This window comes from Morchella importuna (genome assembly GCF_003444635.1).
Source record: "Morchella importuna strain M04M26 chromosome Unknown Morimp01GS014, whole genome shotgun sequence".
Lineage (NCBI taxonomy): Eukaryota > Fungi > Ascomycota > Pezizomycetes > Pezizales > Morchellaceae > Morchella > Morchella importuna.
In genome coordinates this window covers 40,653-59,009 of record NW_025763411.1, presented here as the reverse complement: position 1 = coordinate 59,009, position 18,357 = coordinate 40,653, and the positions used below count along the sequence as shown (strand labels likewise).

The following is an 18,357-nucleotide window of genomic DNA, read 5'->3' as shown; positions in this document are numbered from 1 at the left end:
ATAGAGGAAAAAGAAGGATAAAAAGAAGGAAGAAGAGGAAGAAGAAGAAGAAGTGGCAACAGGAGCAACAGGCCCCGGATAAAGACTCGTGTTATTAGGACCTTCACCATCTCCTCTACCATCACCATTAGCAATATCTCTCTATTGCGTTCAGTTCTCTCTCCTCCTCTTCTGCTTCATCTCATATCTCTACCTCCTATCTTCTTCCTCCCTATCTCAGCCTTACTTGATTTCTTTATTGTGCTTGGTAAAGGCTTACGATTTGGCTATACGCTTTTCTCCTTGTCGTGTTTTCTAGCCTATTAGTGAGACGTTTCGCTTTGCGTTGCGTTCATTACTGCCACAGCCGCTTCCTACCGCTCTCTTTGGAGCTTACGGGCGAAGCACTGCCACTCTCTTGACGTACACCTGCAAGCATACAAGTGACCCAGCCTCGTTGACTGCAACCTCCATTTGTCTTTCTCCACCTCCAACTTCTCTCTCTTCTTAGCTTGTGCCTGCCCTCTTTTCTCATTCGAATAAGCGTCTTCTGAGTTATCTACTGTCAGCAAGCGAGTATCATTATAAAACATAGAACAATGACTGATGGTGGGCCTGCGTACGTTGAACTCGCTCCTCGAATTGTTCAAACGGTGTTAGCAAACCTGATAACTAATTTATCTTCAGGAGTCCGCGGAAGATTCGAATAACAGGTGCGTTCCCAACAATCACAGCTTATTCCCATTCCCCGCCCTCCCCCGCTATCTCCGCTCTCTAACACACTTGCTCTTTCCTTGAGAGTAAGAGAAAAATAAGGCGGCTGTTAACGTGTCTCGGATAGTCATCGCCGCGGATGGTCTTTATAAAAGAGATGTCTTTAGTAGGTTCCTAACTTTTACCGGAAGAAATAGCGGGGGTGGGGCGTTAACTGGGCACCAGGATTTCCCGATCCGTTTGCTGTTGTCACCGTTGATGGAGAGCAGACTCGTTCAACTGCAGTGATAAAGAAAACTTTAAATCCATACTGGAATGAGTCGTTTGATTTGTATGGTCGTCCTTGGCGTAGCTTGGGTATTCTGCTTACCGATAATATACAGACAAGTTTCCGAGTCATCAATAGTAGCCGTACAGATATTTGATCACAGAAAATGGAAAAAGAAAGACCAAGGATTTCTCGGCGTAATCAATATCAAGGTTGGGGATGTATTAGATATCGGGCTGGGTGGAGAAGGTACGTCGGCGTTTACTCGCAAGTTTCTGCGAAAACGCAACTGACATGACTCGCAATTTCAGAAATGCTCACTCGAGATTTGAAGAAATCGAACGAAAATGTCATGGTTCATGGAAAACTAATAGTCAATCTCACTACCAACATCGATACCCCCATCAGGGCACCAAACCAGACCACTGCGGTTCGACCGACTTTGCCTGTGCCAGGAGGCTCGAATAATGGGCAGTCTTCTCCAGCTGGGGGATCTGTATATAACTCAGATTTGGGTCGGCAATCAGCAGTCTCTGTGGCCAGCCCAGCACCCCAAAGGGCGCCGTCGCAGACGCAAGCAAATGGAGCACCGACGACAGCACAGCTTGCTGCACCCAATGGGACCGCAAGAAATATGAGCTCGTTTGAGGACAATCAGGGACGACTACCTGCTGGCTGGGAAAGACGACAGGATAACTTGGGAAGAACGTATTATGTTGATCACAATACTCGAACAACCACTTGGAACAGGCCTTCCACCACATACAATGAAACAGATCAACGAGCTGCCATGCAACAAAACACTGATCTTGAGAGGACGAGGCATCAGAATCGAATGCTACCAGAGGATAGAACTGGTGCAAGTTCTCCCACCCCATCAGCGTCACAGTCACAAGAAACACACTCGAATAATACTAGTCAAGTATCAATGATGGCGACGGGGGCCACTACAGCTGGAACTGGTGAACTTCCTCCAGGTTGGGAACAGAGACACACGCCAGAGGGGAGGGCCTATTTTGTTGATCACAATACCCGCACGACAACATGGGTAGACCCTAGGAGGCAACAGTATATTCGTATGTATGGGAACAATGCAGGTGCACAAAGTATTCAACAACAACCAGTCTCCCAGTTGGGACCTTTACCAAGCGGATGGGAGATGAGATTGACCAATACGGCAAGGGTATATTTTGTCGACCATAACACTAAAACAACTACATGGGATGATCCTCGACTTCCTTCTTCCTTAGATCAGAACGTACCACAATACAAGCGCGATTTCAGGCGGAAGCTCATTTATTTTCGCTCACAGCCTGCACTCCGTATCTTGTCTGGCCAATGTCATATCAAAGTCCGCAGAAATCATATTTTTGAAGATTCTTATGCCCAAATCATGCGCCAATCCCCTGCTGATCTCCAGAAGCGGTTAATGGTCAAGTTTGACGGAGAGGACGGGTTAGACTATGGTGGTTTATCCAGGTAATTCCGTTATTCTTCAGGACATTCCCAGCAATCCGTTGACCAATTGTTACTAGGGAGTTTTTCTTCCTCCTTTCTCACGAGATGTTCAATCCATTCTATTGTCTCTTTGAATATTCAGCCCACGATAATTACACCCTTCAAATCAACCCCCATTCTGGAATAAATCCGGAACATCTTGCGTACTTCAAATTCATTGGGCGCGTGGTTGGCCTAGCAATTTTCCACAGGCGCTTTCTGGATGCTTTTTTCATTGGTGCCTTCTACAAGATGATTCTAAGGAAAAAAGTGGTCTTGGCGGATATGGAGGGTGTCGATGCAGATTTTCATAGAAACTTAACATGGATGTTGTATGTTATTGCATAATCCCCCCCCGGGGGCGCTGGGAGTTGGTTTTAAAAAGTTAGGAGACTAATCTAGTGCTATAAATAGGGAAAATGACATCACAGATATTCTAGACTTAACATTTTCTACAGAAGATAGTCGATTCGGAGAAACGGTAACGATTGACTTGAAACCTGGCGGTAGTGAGATCGAAGTCACGAACGACAACAAACGTGAATACGTTGAGTATGTTGGCCTTTTAAACTCCACGCATGGATTTGTTGAGTATTATGTGCTAAAATCTTTGACTATCTAGTCTTGTCACCGAATGGCGTATTGAAAAACGAGTTAAGGAGCAGTTCGATAATTTTGTTGAAGGATTTCATGAGCTCATTCCGGCAGATCTTGTCGGCGTTTTCGATGAGAGGGAGTTGGAGTTGTTGATCGGAGGTATCGCGGATATCGACGTTGAGGACTGGAAGAAGCATACAGACTATAGAGGTTACACCGAGAGCGACGATGTAATCGTTAATTTCTGGAAGGCAAGTTGTTGATCTGCTACTTTAATCCCACTTGCTTATTTCGTGCGCTAACGGCTTGCAACAGTGTGTTCGAAGCTGGGATGCTGAACAAAAGTCGAGACTTCTTCAATTCACCACAGGTACATCGCGTATACCTGTCAATGGGTTCAAGGACTTGCAAGGCAGTGATGGACCACGTCGGTTCACTATTGAGAAGGCAGGGGAAATTCAGCAATTGCCGAAGTCTCATACATGGTAAGCCGTCCAAGTCGAACTCTGTGGCATTAGGATATAAACTAACAACCACCCTCTTGCTCCTTCCAGTTTCAATCGATTAGATTTGCCCCCATATAAGAGTTATGATGTTCTTAACCAGAAACTATCGTTGGCAGTTGAAGAAACTATGGGATTTGGGCAAGAATAAAACATTGGAGGCTATTTTCATAATCTCTTAAGGATTCTTGTTTTCTTTTCTCTTTCATTTTATCCTTTCCTTGCATTCTTGGAGGGTGTGTGATAATTGGTATGGTGGTCTGGTCTATTCCTTATGCGAGCAGCTTGGACTTATGTTTCTTCTCCCAATATTGAAATCAAAACTGGGAGGGAACCTTCAGCATTATTTTGTCATCCTTGATATGTGATCAAATTCGTTGGGGGATCTGAGAAAAGGCTTGCTCGTATAGATGAGCTTTTGTAGTAGTATTTGGATTTGAATTTGTATGTGGAATCTGGAAGGAAAGAAGACAAGCTGGGATTAATATAATCCAATGGCGTTGCAATATCAATAAGGGGTTGTTTTTCATTGCAATTAAGAATATTCTTAGTAGCTTTCTCGAGACTTTAGATGAGGCTTCGGGTAAACAGTGTTATTTATTTCCCCTTGCGCGATTGCCACAACAAGGTGTTTTCCCGATGTTGGATTTAGGTCAAACTGTGATTGATCCTGCATGCCTAGATTTGTCTCAACCCATCTCCACAACCAGACTACCCCAGACGATACGTATGATTTGATTGGGTGGAACGTAGGTAAATTCTCTTGGCAGGGAACTCGGTCCCTGCAGGGGCTAGTGGACGGCTTCGGCACCCCAACTTCGAGATATGCATATTCTCCAAAATAAGAATCTCGTAATAGGGTAAATTTACATACCTGACGAGCGCCATATATTTTGCCTCCCCCCCCCTTTTTCCTTCCCATCTAACCTCTTCACTTTCCATACTGTCGCTACGCGTTAAATTCGGATTCAAGTTTTTTTTTTTAGTTTCGGTTATTGTCAATCCTCACTCTCCTACCTAATACCTTAATTCCAGCACACGACAATATGCATCCCACCGGAGTACTTCTCGCGATCGCTACTTTCAGTGGATACGTCGCGGCTCAGTCTTCCCAATGGACCGTGGATCAAAGCTGTGATGCTGCCAAGTAAGTACTTTATCCATCTCCCTATTGGATGTAGCTCGAGTTCTAATTAAACCTCGTAATTAGTATTGTCGGTACGTGAAGACTAGCTGATTTCCTCCGAACTTTGTCGAGAAAAATAAAAACTAATTAATCGACAGAGGCTTGCATTAATCTCATTTCGCCTAGAATCACTGGTTGCAGTATGTTTTCCAATAACACATCTCACGAAAGTATATGATATTAATATTTCTTTTTACAGCCAAAAATGGAAATGATTATGAATGTCTTTGCCTTCAGTACACAGATTTGGCAACATGCTATAACAACTGCCCTAATGACCCGAGTAAGTCGTGTCATTGTTTACTGCCTTTATGTGATATATGCTTGGCTAATATCTGCCTAACAGCTGCCTCGTCCATTAAGAACACTATAATCTCGTACTGCGGTGCCTACTCTGCAACAGCCAGTACTAGTTCAGTTGCCACTGCCACTGGAAGTTCCACAAGATCTTCCACGGGAACTTCCGCTGGTTCCGACGCGACTGCTACCACAACTAGAGGTGACAGTTCTGCCGCTACCAGCTCCTCAGCCACAAGCACCTCAACAAATTTCGGTACTGTTATCACTCCGGGCTATAGCTATGGAGCTGTTGCTGGTCTCCTGGCTTTCGCTGGCGCTTTGTTGTAGGCGGTCGACGGTAGACGTAATGCGCGGTTGTGCCTTCGTTTCTTTCTGGCAAGTTGAATGAACGGTTTATGGTGTAAAGTAGTTTTTTAATAACAGTGACAATGCCCTTAATTTTACCTGTAAACAAAGAATCGATGTCTCTGCCTGTCAGTGCAGACAGTCTTGGGTATCGCAGGACCCTACAGAGTTTTGAAGTAAACGATATATTGTGAGAGCGGTATGGATCGACAGATGCGGAAACACGCGTAGGTGCATACATACTTGTGGTACCCAAAGTCTGGGAAATGAAACTCGTAACCTAGAGTACGATCGAATCTCTCTATAAGGATACGGCTTCTTGGACCCCCTTGGCCCCCCTTGGGCTTTGGGGTTTCTTAACTATACCTCTTTGCTTACCCTCGAATGCATCGAATCTTTTGCAGCCTTGTGAGTCGGCATTTTTTTCCTTCAAAACCGTACTATAAGCAAGAGGTATCAAGTCTCCACACAGCTGGAATAAAGAATAATTTTCCCAATTCCAATATGTAAGCAAATTTCTAGGCGACCAGAATATACGTATTTGACTCTTCAGTATTGATTGACTCATTTCCGGTAGTACCAACAGTACTGAATCATGTCCCGTCCAAGATAACCAAACTTCTCGCTCATCTACAGGCCCCCAATTAATTTTTCACAATTTAATCCTCTTACTCTCTCAACTCTCCGCGGCCGTAGTCTTCATGCTCTATATTTGGAATCACAATCTGTTGAATCAACAAACTCATGCAGAGGGAAGCAGTGCTGAAATAATTATGCATCGCAATCTAATTATAGAGAAAGAAAAAGTGTCAAAGAAACCTATCGATACGAGATACTTTAACTCTAATAAAGCCTATCTACCAGAACGCGATACAGTACTAGTAGAGTTAAGAAGAGTACTAGATGAATTGGAGGAAAAGAGGGGGGAAAAAGAAATAAAACCACAAAGTATTCATTATACAGAAGGAGAAGGAAAAAGAGAGGCGCGCGGGCAGGAGAACCGATACGTATTAAGGCAGAGGAGGATTTAGACAAGGAAAGAAAACTACTATTTATAATATATTTATTCACTATCGCCTACAGCTGTTTCTCTCAATCCAAGTTTTGACATCCTCTCCTCCAACTTTTTCCGCATTTCTTTCGTTTTCTAAAAGATATAGGGTTGAGAGCGATGTAAATGTGTAAATCACTGCGCGGTTCATCCGCTAAACCTTAGGTGATTCCCAAATCATTGGATTCACCACCCAACTGTTTCCCCCCTGGACCTAGATTCGACTGTATTCTACCCCCCGATCCCCGACCCCTAACCAGTGCATTTTGTATTTTTGTAGTAAATAGCAATTGACCCGTTAACTTTCAATTATCACCGGTTGCCCTAAACTGAGCAGTTTCCCAATGCTTAACATTCTTTAGTAGTGTATGATTTCCTTATGCTGGAAGGTTTTCCGTTTGTTACTTGATGTACCTAATAACTATTTGCTTATTAATAATGTCTTCAATTTGCATAGGCCAAATCATCAACACTGTAGGTACATGAATGGAAACATTTAAATACATGTAGTTTAAACCTCTCTCTTGTATTCGAAATATCTCTGATTTTCGTGTTTATTTATTCTTTTTTCGGTTTCTGGCTAAAAAAATTTTGTTTACAATAGAGCGTATTTGACAACTGTCGATTCCGATGATTGACAGTTCGCCGGCTGCAATAGCGGTTTGCCGAACCGTCAATTTTGATTGATGAGGGTATCGGCACATGGTACCGGAACTTGGAGCTGGACTCTATCAATGCGCAAAAGGCCTTATGTCTCGATCTCGTCACCACTGATAATGGTTGAGATCTAGTAAATAATTTGGGAGTTCGTGAAGTATAATGTCAATTTTGCGACCCGCAACTGTCAAAGCCGAACAGTCAATTGTCGAAATCGACAGTTGTCAAATACGCTCTAATGCCATGTAAAAACAAGATAAAATATAATAGGTACATACATGTATTTCTGTTTCTTACCGCTGAGGGGGAATGTTTTATTGTGTCCAATCAACCTTTAGTTCGAACATGGAGTCTTACTAAACGCCTCTCCACCCAAGTCCAAATCTTTGGGCGCGCGGGATCCTCCTGTTTCCAGAACCTTAATTCCCGGTGGTTAAGCGAGTAGCCGCGTCACATAGATAATTAGTGGAACTCTCAATGAATCCCAGTGGGTTTCCGTGGCTTCATAGATACAGGCGAAAAGATAAGCCGGCCGTTACTATCTATCTCCTACAGCTTTCCCGTTGGTTAGCCTCGGCTGTATCCTCATCAAAAGATTAACAAAAAGAACACCACAAACCAACATGCCTGACTCCCAGGAACCAACTCTCACAATAACTCCACCGGGAATGGCGGTGCCCGAACGTGGTGGCCTGGCGAAGAGGCGCCAACAAAGACTGTTGACCTCCGGTGAGCTCTTCGTGAAAAAGTATCGAACAGAGATCGCAGCGAGTGCTAGTAGTTGTGTATCGACATTCATTGCTGTGAGTTATATCGCCCTTATTACGATCGGTCATTGAAAGTTTCTAGAGGAGATAGAAAATGCAAGATTTACAATTCTGTAAAACTAGTTTCCCCTCGACTCCGTCAAAACGCGCATGCAAGCGTGAGTTATTACTACTATCTCTTTTACTCACCTGCTCTTCCTTCATCACAACCTCCGCCCGATTCACCCAAGTTGCAGTCGCCCCTTAATCATACAGGCGGGAAACAGATCATTGTGTTGATTTATGGAGGTTCAGGTATAAATTTCGAAGTTTTTGGGATTGCGTTACTCAAACCCATAAAACCGAAGGAACAAGAGGTTTCTGGCGAGGTATGGCTTTCTTCTATATTTGATATTACCGGGGAGGTTTCATAAATCAACAATATTTGTGTACTATAGGAAGCCTTGCACCTTTGGCCTCGGTAACCTTAGTGCGGACCATATCCTTTTCGATCTATTCAAAGTCGAAAAATACATACTCCTCGTTTTTCAAGTCTATGCTAGGTCCGAAGGTTATATCTTCTCCGAGCGAAGCGTTTAAACCATTAAACCCAGTCTACTGGTTTATTAGTGGTGCTACGGCCGGGGGTGCCATCACAGTTATTGCGTGTTAGTGGGGTGCCTCTTCTTGATGTCGTGACGGAGGGAGCGAGGAGTGTGTCTTGATGCGATGTGCGTCAGATGCAATAGGGGACTGACACCTAGCTCGGTTTAGGCCCATTTGAGTTTACGAAGCTTTCATCGCAGATCGAACTACTGATGGCCCGCTCGCGGATGGCGAGTGTGGATGACCCAAGTCACATCACCAAGTACCAGCCAAAAGGGACATTTCAGAGCGCTAGTAGTATCGTGAAGGCGAGAGGATTTGGAGGACTGTATTCCGGGTTTCACCTTCACTTTAGTGGGTACATCTTTGATTTGTGAATCATTCTGGACGTGGTAGGTGGGTGTGAACGGTTGGGGTTAATATACTTGGGAGTATTAGTCCGTGACACTCTGGGAACAGCAATGTACTTTACGGTTTGTATATTCTGGAATATATCTTAATGTTACTCTGCTTCTGAAGAGGGTGGCTGATTGTTTTGAGGCAAGTTTTATGAAAGTGGCAAACATTTGTTTTCCTCCTCGAACGGCGCTGGGCCATTGGCGATTGCGGCTTCTGGTGGACTGTGCGGCTTGCTTAGCTGGGTCCTTGTAAGGAGACTTTCTTCGAATTTTACCTGATGCTAACCGTAGAAGATCTACCCGATAGATTCGGCGAAGGCAATATATCAGAGGGACGTCTTGACACATCGGCCAGGTGAACCTCTACCTAAAAGGCCATTTCGATTTTTTAATCGTAGGATGTGAGGAATCTCCCCCAGATCTCGTGTTTATCCTATTTATAAAAATTTAACCTCCGCTGCCATGCAGGTATCGTGGGCTGGGGGTGTCTATGACTAGATCATGCCTCCTGAACTCTGTCTTCTTCAGCAGCTATGAGTACATAAAGAGACGTGTTGATTCAATTGTATAGGGGCGGTGGAAGGACAAGTAGCACGATTCTCCCAACTCTCAATAAAGTACGAGATTCATTACTTGTCACCCTTGGTTTGTGTCAATGATGGTAAACTTGGTTGTTTATACATATTTTATTATGTTTTCTGTTCTTTTGTACGGAGAGGGGTTGTGCTCATTTAGCCCAAGCTAACTAGTATGGGAGTCCGGTATATAGTTCCGCGAAGCCTATATAAATGCCGCTGTAATTTTGTTACAAACGCAAAAAGCCTTTAGCGGTAAATAATACTAGCGGGAGATAACATATGAATGAACGGCAGGCTCTCTTGCTGTGTATTTTAGGAAGAAATAAGGTATTACATATAGCTGCAAAAAATGACTTAGAATGTGTAATAATGTGCGTTATTTTGATAAAGCCTAACGAAATGCAGTCTAATCATCCCAAAAGTGTCTTACAACTGGAAGTGAATCCAGGATTATCTAAAGTATGTCAGCCGCTATTCGATCGATACAAAAACCCATAATCCAAAACAATGCTTTTCAGAATATATTATTATTCTCATTTTTGTAACATTAGTCAGGCCACTCACTTTTGGCAAAACCATGCTCGTTATCATTGGTGGTTGATTACATAACCTCAGCTCTTCTTTTTGGTTTGTGGCTATACTGTTGTGGGGTTCTATTGAAAAGTCATAATTGTGTCTAGGTATAGAGGAGATTCACGTTGCTTGGGCCGTTATTCTGAAAAAGGTTGCCTTTTGTATTGGATTTTATCTTCTAAAGCCTAACCCAAATGTATGTTTACTTCGCAAAATATTCTTTTGGTTCTTGCTTAACTTTACGGTCTCAGCCTGATTGGGTCTCTTGGAAATGCACTCGCTCTCCTGATATTCTGCAGTCCCAGCCACAAGAAGACGACGCGTTCAAGACCAATTCCCCCACCAGCGTGCGGCGGCGCGCCATATCGAAATGCATCAACGTAATCATCCAGCCCAGGGGTTTTTGGATCCATGCCTAAGCTCTTCAAGCGTTCCGTAAGGAACTCAGAGTTGTGCACACGCTGTGCGCCAGAGAGGATTTCTTCACCGCGCATAAAAAAGTCTAATTATGATCAGTATTATTTTCAGTCTTACAGATCGAGGTTGGGTGTACCATAGGAGTTGGAGTAGTTTTCGTCTTCGGGGTCAGGCATGGTGTAGAATGGCCTCACGGCCAATGGAAATTTGTCCATGACGTAAAAGTCCGTGTCATATTTTGCCAATACTAGCCTACCGAGGTTCCTCTCCATCTCCGTACTCAAATCCTCAAGCTCTGGGACATCGTAGCCAGCTTCTCTAAGCATTGCAATACCCTCCTTAAATTTTATGCGCAGCACTTTGCCGTCTTTCGGAATTTTGAATTCTTCGACGGGGTATTGCTCTCGAACAATTGCAATTTCTTTGGCGAATCGCTCACGAAGTCCGTTGAAGATGAAGACAAAGAGACTCTCAAGAACTTCAATAACCTCATGGTAATGTTCTTCAAATGCCATTTCAAGGTCGAGTCCGGTAAACTATATATTTATATCAGTTTGTATCAATGTGGGGTGATGAACATCGCACAAACCTCGGTCATGTGCCTATGTGTCTGGGAGTTCTCAGCCCTGAAAACTGGGGCGATCTCAAAGACACGCTCGAAATCACCAGCAATGAGCATCTGCTTATACAACTGTGGACTTTGGGCGAGGTAAGCATCGCTCTTAAAATAGGTGACCTTGAATACGTTCGCACCACCTTCGGAAGCGGCAGCGATCAATTTTGGTGTGTGAACTTCAGTAAACCCTTTCTGTAGAAGATATTCCTTGAAGAGCATGCAGACACCTGATGATATGCGGAAGATTGCCTGATTTGAGAGTGTTCGCAGATCGATAACACGGTTATCGAGTCTAGTAGAGAGCGAAACAGTCGGGTACCTCCCTTCACCATCCTCGACTTCCTTGAATGATCTCGAGGCATCTTCAAACTGGATTGGCAGTACTGGTTCTGCCGCGGCTATCACAAATAGCTTAGAGATATGAACCTCAACATCCGACAAGCTTGCTGAGGTGACAGGCTCAGGAGTTTTTCGAATCACACCATAGACCAGCACGATGCTCTCGGCATTGATTGCTGATGACCACTTAACCATCTGCTTCGAAACACTGCCATCTGTATTGACTGTCATCACAGCCTGGATACTGTCGCTTTGCTGCCGTAAGACAAGAAAACACATCTTTGCTCCTTGAATTCTAGCATTCTGCATCCTGGCACGAAACACAACCTCACGGCCGTTGTCCCCAGCCGTGAGCGACGAAAGCTGGATACGCTCGATACCAGAACGCTCGGTTGATTGAATCATTGGTTTTACACCATAGTTTGCCGTTGCATGATCGATGTTTGCAAGTTCACGGGCGGCCTTCTGCTCGGCCTCGAGAGCAGCTCTTTTTGCTGCTTTCTCGGCCTTCTCTTTTTCTTTTTGAATCTTTTTTAGGGCATTCTTTGTAAGAGGTTGACCATCAGGTCTATATTCACGGATGTTAGTTATTCACTGTTAAGCAATGAGAAAATGAAGACATGCGCACCCGAGAGGAATTTCCCCAGATGAATCATTGAGGGAAATAGCAGAGATTTGTTCGGGTGGAGGTTCTGAAGAAGACATCTTAGCTTGTGGTGTTTCTTTCAAGCGTTGTATACCGAAGGGTTTTTAAATCAGGTTAAATCGATGACTCTGAATTGTGAAGTGAGATGTTTAGTGGGGTGATTAAGTCTTGGCGAGGGGCTAGGTATATAATCACTTACTCACTTTAACAGAATCAAGAGGTGACTACGTAGACGAGCTAATTCTAGAGTAGGCTTGCTACTCCAAGATGTACAGTCGTGTTAAACAAGTTGTGACAGCAACCACCAACGAATGGATGTCGCAGACCACTTCAAAATGAAATAACTCAACGACCACTCAAGTAATAGCTATGAAATTAAAAATGAGAGAACTTGTGATAGCTAGGTACATATATCTGTAATTTAATATTTTGTAGCAGCACCATTTGCCTCAATAACAGCCATAACCCTCCTGTTCATACTATCTACTAGTGAATTGAGTTTGTCCTGTGATATCTTATCCCACTCTTCTTGGGCTGCCTTGAAGAGTTCAGTAAGGGAATGAGGCCTCTTCTCAATCAAACTAAACCTCCTTCTAAGTGCAGTCTTCAAAAGGTGCCAAACATTTTCTATACAGTTCAAATCTGGCGAGCATGCAGGCCAGGGCATCCTATTGATCCCTAACAAATCTCTGGTCCCCTTCGCTGGCTCTGAATCATGGACTTTGGTATTGTCCTCAACTGTTTTTGAGCCCTCTCTACCCATTATAGTGATATAAGGGAATAGAGAATCCTGCAAAATCTCCTCTGCATACTGCTTCCCATTCATCCCACTTGCATCCCTCTTCTTAAATCTTTCACTAGGTGGACGTCGCTTAATCCAGACAAGAGGACCTTTGGACCCGTGCTGAAAACATCCCCAGAGGTGTATCTTTGTTTTCCCACTAGCAAATGAAGGTTCAAGGTATCTTTCCTACATCCCTTGCCCGGGTAGGTATCGCACTTTTTGGCCTCTTGGGTTGGGGCTGTATTCTAAGTGAATTTCATCTGTCCAGACCATTCGACGCCAATAATTCTGGTCAGATCTCTGACGGCGGTGACATCAGTATAACCTGGCTAATTTGTGATTTGGTTTGAGGTATGGTTTCTTGTGTTTGATGTGCAAGGTGTATCCAGCCTCTTTGAGCACCTTGTCAACTGTAGGGTGAGAGACATTCAGCCCAGAGGCTTTAGTTATCTCTCGCAATACGTAGGTAGGGTGCTCCTCTACCACATCTACAAGTATCTGCTTACCTGCTTTTGAGAGGATTGATGGGCGGCCGGAGCGGGGTAGGTAGCAGACATGCCCTTCTTTTTTGTATTTGGCAACCGCTCGGTACACAGTGCTTTCTGAGGCTCCAGTTTCCTTCACAATTTCGCTGACAGGCAAACCATGATTTGGGAGGGCAATAATGTCCCTCCTCGTGTCATATTGGCTTTTTTCAACGGGTTTTGTTGGCATCGTGATGGATTGCGGGGTGGTTGCGGGTTGCGCGCAGTGCCGGTCGAAGCCGTTGCGACCGTCAAAACTTGTTTAACACGACGGCACATAAATGTATTAGAGTAATTAGGGTCATATAGCGACTTAATATCTGGATGATTATTTACTAACTCTAGGGTTTGTACGTAAAGTGAATCTACTGATCAATGCTTGGCCTAAAGTCCTGTCCAAAATTCACAACGGAAGGTAATTAACCGTTGTCTTTTAGTGCATTCCTTTAACTCATTTTTATAAAGCAACTACTAAATAAGAAATACAGATATCCCTTCGTGTGTTTTCACGACCAGGCGCTAATGGGCAGTTTTTACTCGGTAATAAACCTAACCCTAATTCCGTGAACCTTTTGCTGTGAAGTCACCTTCTGTGACCCCCTCCACAGTCTGCAGGTAGCTAGATTTTTTGAATATCACTACGCTGTCGAGGGCCTAATATGTCTCCGTTTTTGCTCTGATGAACGAATGGGTTGAAGCTCTATATTAATGAAAAAAAAAATGTATAATTGAAAATATATCGTATTAAACCTGACAAAACAACAGTCTATAGATTCATGTAGCTATTGGACACGGTTTGATCGCTGGATGTATTACAAGCAGTCAGAGCTAATATAGCTGTATCACTCAGTTCATGCTTTAGGAAACCCTCGGAATTTTTTTTTGATGATTAGCAAGTAGTATTAATTGTCGTACTAGTATGTGAACGTAGATTGAAGTTAGAAAGGCTCAAAACCACAATAACCTCATGATGCCCTGAATACCAGAACCAAAACATTTTATTGAACAACTTGAGGAGTTATATCCTATTATTGAAATTTAAGAAGAAACTGTAAATGTTTCTATTAGATGCCTGATACAAGGTTTGTTTTTCTTTTACCTTCATATGCTACTGGCATAGAAGAGCGTAATTCGGAAGAAAAACCTTTCATACATTGGAGAATACTCAAATAGTTAAAGCTAGAATTTGTAGTAATACAAATATATTTTCAGATAGTTATACTTCAAGAATGGAAAGAATTTAAAATAAACGGAAAGCGTCTAAAATTACAGAGTTTGGTTATCGTACCATATGTTGCAAAATGATAGTAGGGATCTCGCTGAGCAGGGAAACACAGTACGGGTGAACTGCTTTTCCACGTTACACCACACGTCCTCACCAAAACCCTCGCACCAAAACCACCAAACGGTATTTTGTCGGGAGCGAGGAATCCTGATATTGTATGGTAAGCACTACAGTCACTTCTGGAGCAGCGGCAAATACTGGTTTTAGCCAATCAATTTGCTAGATATTAGCCTGAGTGTCACCTTTCTTGACTCTCAATAGCCCCGCCCGCCGTTCAACCAGTTTCACCGTTACTCTAAAAGCAACTGTAGCAGTATTTAGTTCCTGGGATGAGAGTATACTGACGAGTGTTAAAAATACCCCTGAATAAATAATATATTTCGAAAAGCAGTGAAAGAATAATCAATAACTTTTAGTAACATGAGCAAGTAGGTACAAATCATAGGTGTTAATCAGACCACCACCCTTGTACGTGAGATGAGTCTACTCGCGTGTCTTCGTCAAGAATTTGTAGGTCTAAGGTATTTAACTAGAGAAGGACGTATTCTCTACATAACACGCAAAATGCTCGTCACCTTAATAGGCTAGATACAGATAAGGCAATTCATTTAATTTCTCTGACCTGTTAACCTCAAGCACGCCAGAACAGTCTACGTAGAGGTAATCATATACGTACATCTTATTATACCCTGCTTCCAAAAATGACCATTGCCCCACCCCCCCACCCCCCCACCCCCGCGGAATAAGCTCCTAGAAAGCTTGCTCAATATTCTTTCAACACTGCACTCGCTCATTTAGGGACTTTAGGCGTAGTAATGCCTGTTTCTTGCGGTCCTGTGATGGACACCGGCTTGGCCGTTTCTTGTTTCTTCAACGGAATCTCTCGCTCATCATCACTATCACCAAGGGAGAACGGGTCCCTATCCATAGGCGCTGGCTCTACGCTCTTCAAGGGTTCCCACTTGCTAGTTGTAGCTGGTGATGGCTGCCTAACAGGTGAGACAGCAGCTGAAGGGCGGGGATTTGGGGCAGGGCGATATAGGTCTTCGTCAGAAATATTTGTAGGACGATCTTCAAAGGAGACCTTGCGACTAGCTTTATCAGCCGAAGACGGTTCGAATAAACCTGGGTTTGCTTTAGGGCGTCTTGATTGCGGTGCTACAGCATTTGTTAAAAACAGATATTTTACGAGCTTCTCTAGTCTTTTACAGTACCTTCAGTAGTAGTGTCCCTCAAATGCAAATGAGTGAAATCATCAGTCAGAACCCTAGGGTCAGCATCGTACCCTCCATCCCTAGAACCACGTCTACCGGTCGCAGGTCGCGCATACTGAGCGCTGTTACGTGCAGAGGGTGGAGGGGAGTTCTCTGGCGAGTCGCCGTCCAGACGTTTTTTGATATCGATGATCCATGAGTTGAACTTATTTTGTGTCTCAGCAAACCCTTTAAGGATATTTTCCTTAATCACCGGGAGCTCGTCTTACAGGCTGGAATTAGTTATCTGGATATATTCAAATATATATTGAGAGTATCTACCATCAATGAATGATCTTTCCTTATTTGGATCAAAGTCCTCATCTCGAAGTGGTATGCGTTGCCTTCTTCTAGTTTCCACATTTCTAGTGTTGTAATCCACACTACCACCTCCTCTTCTAGAACCTATGTTACCTGCTCCGAAATGTTCGGCTAACTGCCTGGCATATATTTCATCTGCCTCGAGTTGGTTCTGAGGAGTGGAGGTCATATAGGGAGTGGTGGCGAAACCTTGTGGACCCTGGCGCCGTGGATGTTCAGTGTGTTGAGTAATATTATAGTCTGAGTCTCTCTGTAGAGCTTTAGTGTTGTGGAATCCTGGGAGTGTAGTAGTACCTACTTGTGGTGAATGAGTACTAGGGCGAGGGCGAGGTGGTTGAGGTGGCGGACGCATATCTTCTTCTACAACAGAAGGGTCGCTCATGCCTAGATCATATCAGACCCAAAATTGTTCTTCATCTGATTACATGGAGATATTCTTACTTAGTAATGCCGTAAATGCAGGCTCTATTTGACCACCAGAAGCCACCAACACAGCACGTACCACCACCCCATCGATAGACGGAAATGCTTCTTGCAATGTAGCTTGAGCCTGTTGTTGAGATGACATAGGGCGTGGAGGCTTCGCTGGGGGCGTTTCGAGGGTAGTGGATGGGCCCAACGGTGCTTGACTTGGAGCTTGGCTAGAATTCTTAGCGAGAGCAGGAGAGTTATCTAATGTAGAGTTTGCCTAAGTGAGTGGTTAGTAAATACATGCAATCAATGGAAGTAGCTTAAGACGCTACTTATATGGAATAAATGAAAAATATAGTATACCGGGAACTCCTCTGGAAGCTTTTCTTGATGTTCAGATTCCATGATCGTTTCAAAAGATTATAAGCAAGAAGTATTTAGACTTTATATGAGCAGAGCTGGTAGGGGGTTGAGGGATATAAGAGCAAATGGATGATGGATGGTAGAAGAGCTGAGTTGTTTTTATCTTTAAAACTATTTCGAGGTGATGTTAGCTGTGGTGTGCCGTCATCCATTCCAGACCTCGATTGCGCATTACGTTGCCCCGCCAACTTCCCCGCTAGATATGAGCCACACAGTCAGCACAGCCACATCGTATGGTGCCACATCCCACTATGAGAAAGTTCAAATGATGTCCATTTTTCATCACCACCATACTGAACTGCAATTATGCCGCCGAAAATATCGATCTGGAGACATCTAAAAATAGGGTCGTTCTTTGACTTTATCTCACCCATCAAGATCAACAATGCTTCGCAATTTTCTTCCTCTTCGCGGGCCGCTTTCGGTGGTGTTAAGATGAAGAGAGTCTCTTCTTCCACCTCCCCTACACTCCTTGCAGCCTCTAAAGCCGCTGCACTCGAGCGCCGACGAGTTCCTCAACGCGTTGGCACTCTTGCTGTTAAGAAGGAAATGACCGCTGTTTATCTTCCTAACGGCCAACGAATTCCTTGCACAATCCTACAACTTGATCGAGTCCAAGTTGTGGCCCCAAAAACTAAGAAGGAGCATGGCTACTGGGCTTGTCAAGTGGGTTTGGGATGGAAAGCTCCGAAAAACATAACAAAACCGATGCTGGGGCACTACGAAAAATTTGGTGTAGCACCCAAGAAAACAATTAAAGAATTTAGGGTGAAGGACGAGAACGGTATTTTGGCACCTGGTACCATTATCAACGCTGATCATTTTGTCGAGGGACAATATGTTGATATTTGGGCAACATGCAAAGGAAAGGGGTTTGCGGGAGTGCGTTCTCGAAGCTTCAAAACGTAACGCCTCGTGAGACTGATATGGTGCTTCTTGCAGGGAATGAAACGCCATGGATGGGCTGGTCAGCCGGCCTCTCATGGTAACTCTTTAACCCATCGAGCAATGGGCTCTGCTGGTCAATCCCAGGGTGGCGGGTCTCGTGTGTATCCGGGAAAGCGGATGGCAGGGAGGATGGGTGGGCACTCGAAGACCATTCAGCACAGGCAGGTTTTGAAAGTGGACCAGGAATTGGGCGTGGTTTTGATCAACGGTAAGTAAAGTAAACCCATTTATAAGCTCCCCTGTTCATTAACATTCGTTAGGACCCATTCCGGGGCCCAAAGGTGGCATCGTTAGTATTCAAGATACTATTCACAGGCCTTCTCCAGTGGTTCCAGAGCCCCACATAGTTGTTTCCATGTAATATATCAGGTTTAGAGGTCGACATTTGTTTA

The 18,357-nt window shown here is 44.0% G+C and overlaps 7 protein-coding genes across 7 annotated transcripts; 4 read left to right on the top strand and 3 right to left on the bottom strand.

Moving 5' to 3' along the window:
• Positions 1 to 578: 578 nt before the first annotated feature.
• Positions 579 to 3,709, top strand: LAJ45_05197 (uncharacterized protein; the record flags this gene model as incomplete). The annotated part of the gene is made up of 12 exons (XM_046114769.1): positions 579 to 598; positions 667 to 692; positions 821 to 859; positions 919 to 1,024; positions 1,077 to 1,210; positions 1,273 to 2,312; positions 2,385 to 2,440; positions 2,497 to 2,790; positions 2,873 to 3,010; positions 3,081 to 3,306; positions 3,371 to 3,540; positions 3,610 to 3,709. 12 exons carry the CDS (start codon positions 579 to 581, stop codon positions 3,707 to 3,709), a joined length of 2,349 nt encoding a protein of 782 aa, XP_045971806.1.
• Positions 3,710 to 4,604: 895 nt separating this feature from the next.
• On the top strand, positions 4,605 to 5,371 carry LAJ45_05196 (uncharacterized protein; the record flags this gene model as incomplete). Its single annotated transcript, XM_046114768.1, has 5 exons — positions 4,605 to 4,705; positions 4,769 to 4,776; positions 4,843 to 4,884; positions 4,944 to 5,027; positions 5,091 to 5,371. 5 exons carry the CDS (start codon positions 4,605 to 4,607, stop codon positions 5,369 to 5,371), a joined length of 516 nt encoding a protein of 171 aa, XP_045971805.1.
• Positions 5,372 to 7,720: 2,349 nt separating this feature from the next.
• On the top strand, positions 7,721 to 10,034 carry LAJ45_05195 (uncharacterized protein; the record flags this gene model as incomplete). Its single annotated transcript, XM_046114767.1, has 14 exons — positions 7,721 to 7,900; positions 7,988 to 8,022; positions 8,159 to 8,232; positions 8,302 to 8,511; positions 8,618 to 8,803; positions 8,888 to 8,922; positions 8,995 to 9,096; positions 9,142 to 9,248; positions 9,316 to 9,384; positions 9,440 to 9,464; positions 9,617 to 9,677; positions 9,742 to 9,752; positions 9,831 to 9,884; positions 9,981 to 10,034. The coding sequence occupies 14 exons, from the start codon at positions 7,721 to 7,723 to the stop codon at positions 10,032 to 10,034; spliced, it is 1,203 nt and encodes a 400-aa protein (XP_045971804.1).
• A 203-nt stretch (positions 10,035 to 10,237) lies between these two features.
• On the bottom strand, positions 10,238 to 12,075 carry LAJ45_05194 (uncharacterized protein; the record flags this gene model as incomplete). Its single annotated transcript, XM_046114766.1, has 4 exons — positions 10,238 to 10,500; positions 10,552 to 10,951; positions 11,005 to 11,938; positions 11,999 to 12,075. 4 exons carry the CDS (start codon positions 12,073 to 12,075, stop codon positions 10,238 to 10,240), a joined length of 1,674 nt encoding a protein of 557 aa, XP_045971803.1.
• Positions 12,076 to 13,092: 1,017 nt separating this feature from the next.
• On the bottom strand, positions 13,093 to 13,514 carry LAJ45_05193 (uncharacterized protein; the record flags this gene model as incomplete). The annotated part of the gene is made up of 2 exons (XM_046114765.1): positions 13,093 to 13,100; positions 13,307 to 13,514. 2 exons carry the CDS (start codon positions 13,512 to 13,514, stop codon positions 13,093 to 13,095), a joined length of 216 nt encoding a protein of 71 aa, XP_045971802.1.
• Positions 13,515 to 15,399: 1,885 nt separating this feature from the next.
• Positions 15,400 to 16,999, bottom strand: LAJ45_05192 (uncharacterized protein; the record flags this gene model as incomplete). Its single annotated transcript, XM_046114764.1, has 6 exons — positions 15,400 to 15,767; positions 15,824 to 16,087; positions 16,145 to 16,433; positions 16,482 to 16,567; positions 16,625 to 16,871; positions 16,958 to 16,999. 6 exons carry the CDS (start codon positions 16,997 to 16,999, stop codon positions 15,400 to 15,402), a joined length of 1,296 nt encoding a protein of 431 aa, XP_045971801.1.
• A 324-nt stretch (positions 17,000 to 17,323) lies between these two features.
• On the top strand, positions 17,324 to 18,326 carry LAJ45_05191 (uncharacterized protein; the record flags this gene model as incomplete). Its single annotated transcript, XM_046114763.1, has 4 exons — positions 17,324 to 17,801; positions 17,883 to 17,899; positions 17,960 to 18,173; positions 18,226 to 18,326. 4 exons carry the CDS (start codon positions 17,324 to 17,326, stop codon positions 18,324 to 18,326), a joined length of 810 nt encoding a protein of 269 aa, XP_045971800.1.
• Between the last annotated feature and the right edge of the window lie 31 nt (positions 18,327 to 18,357).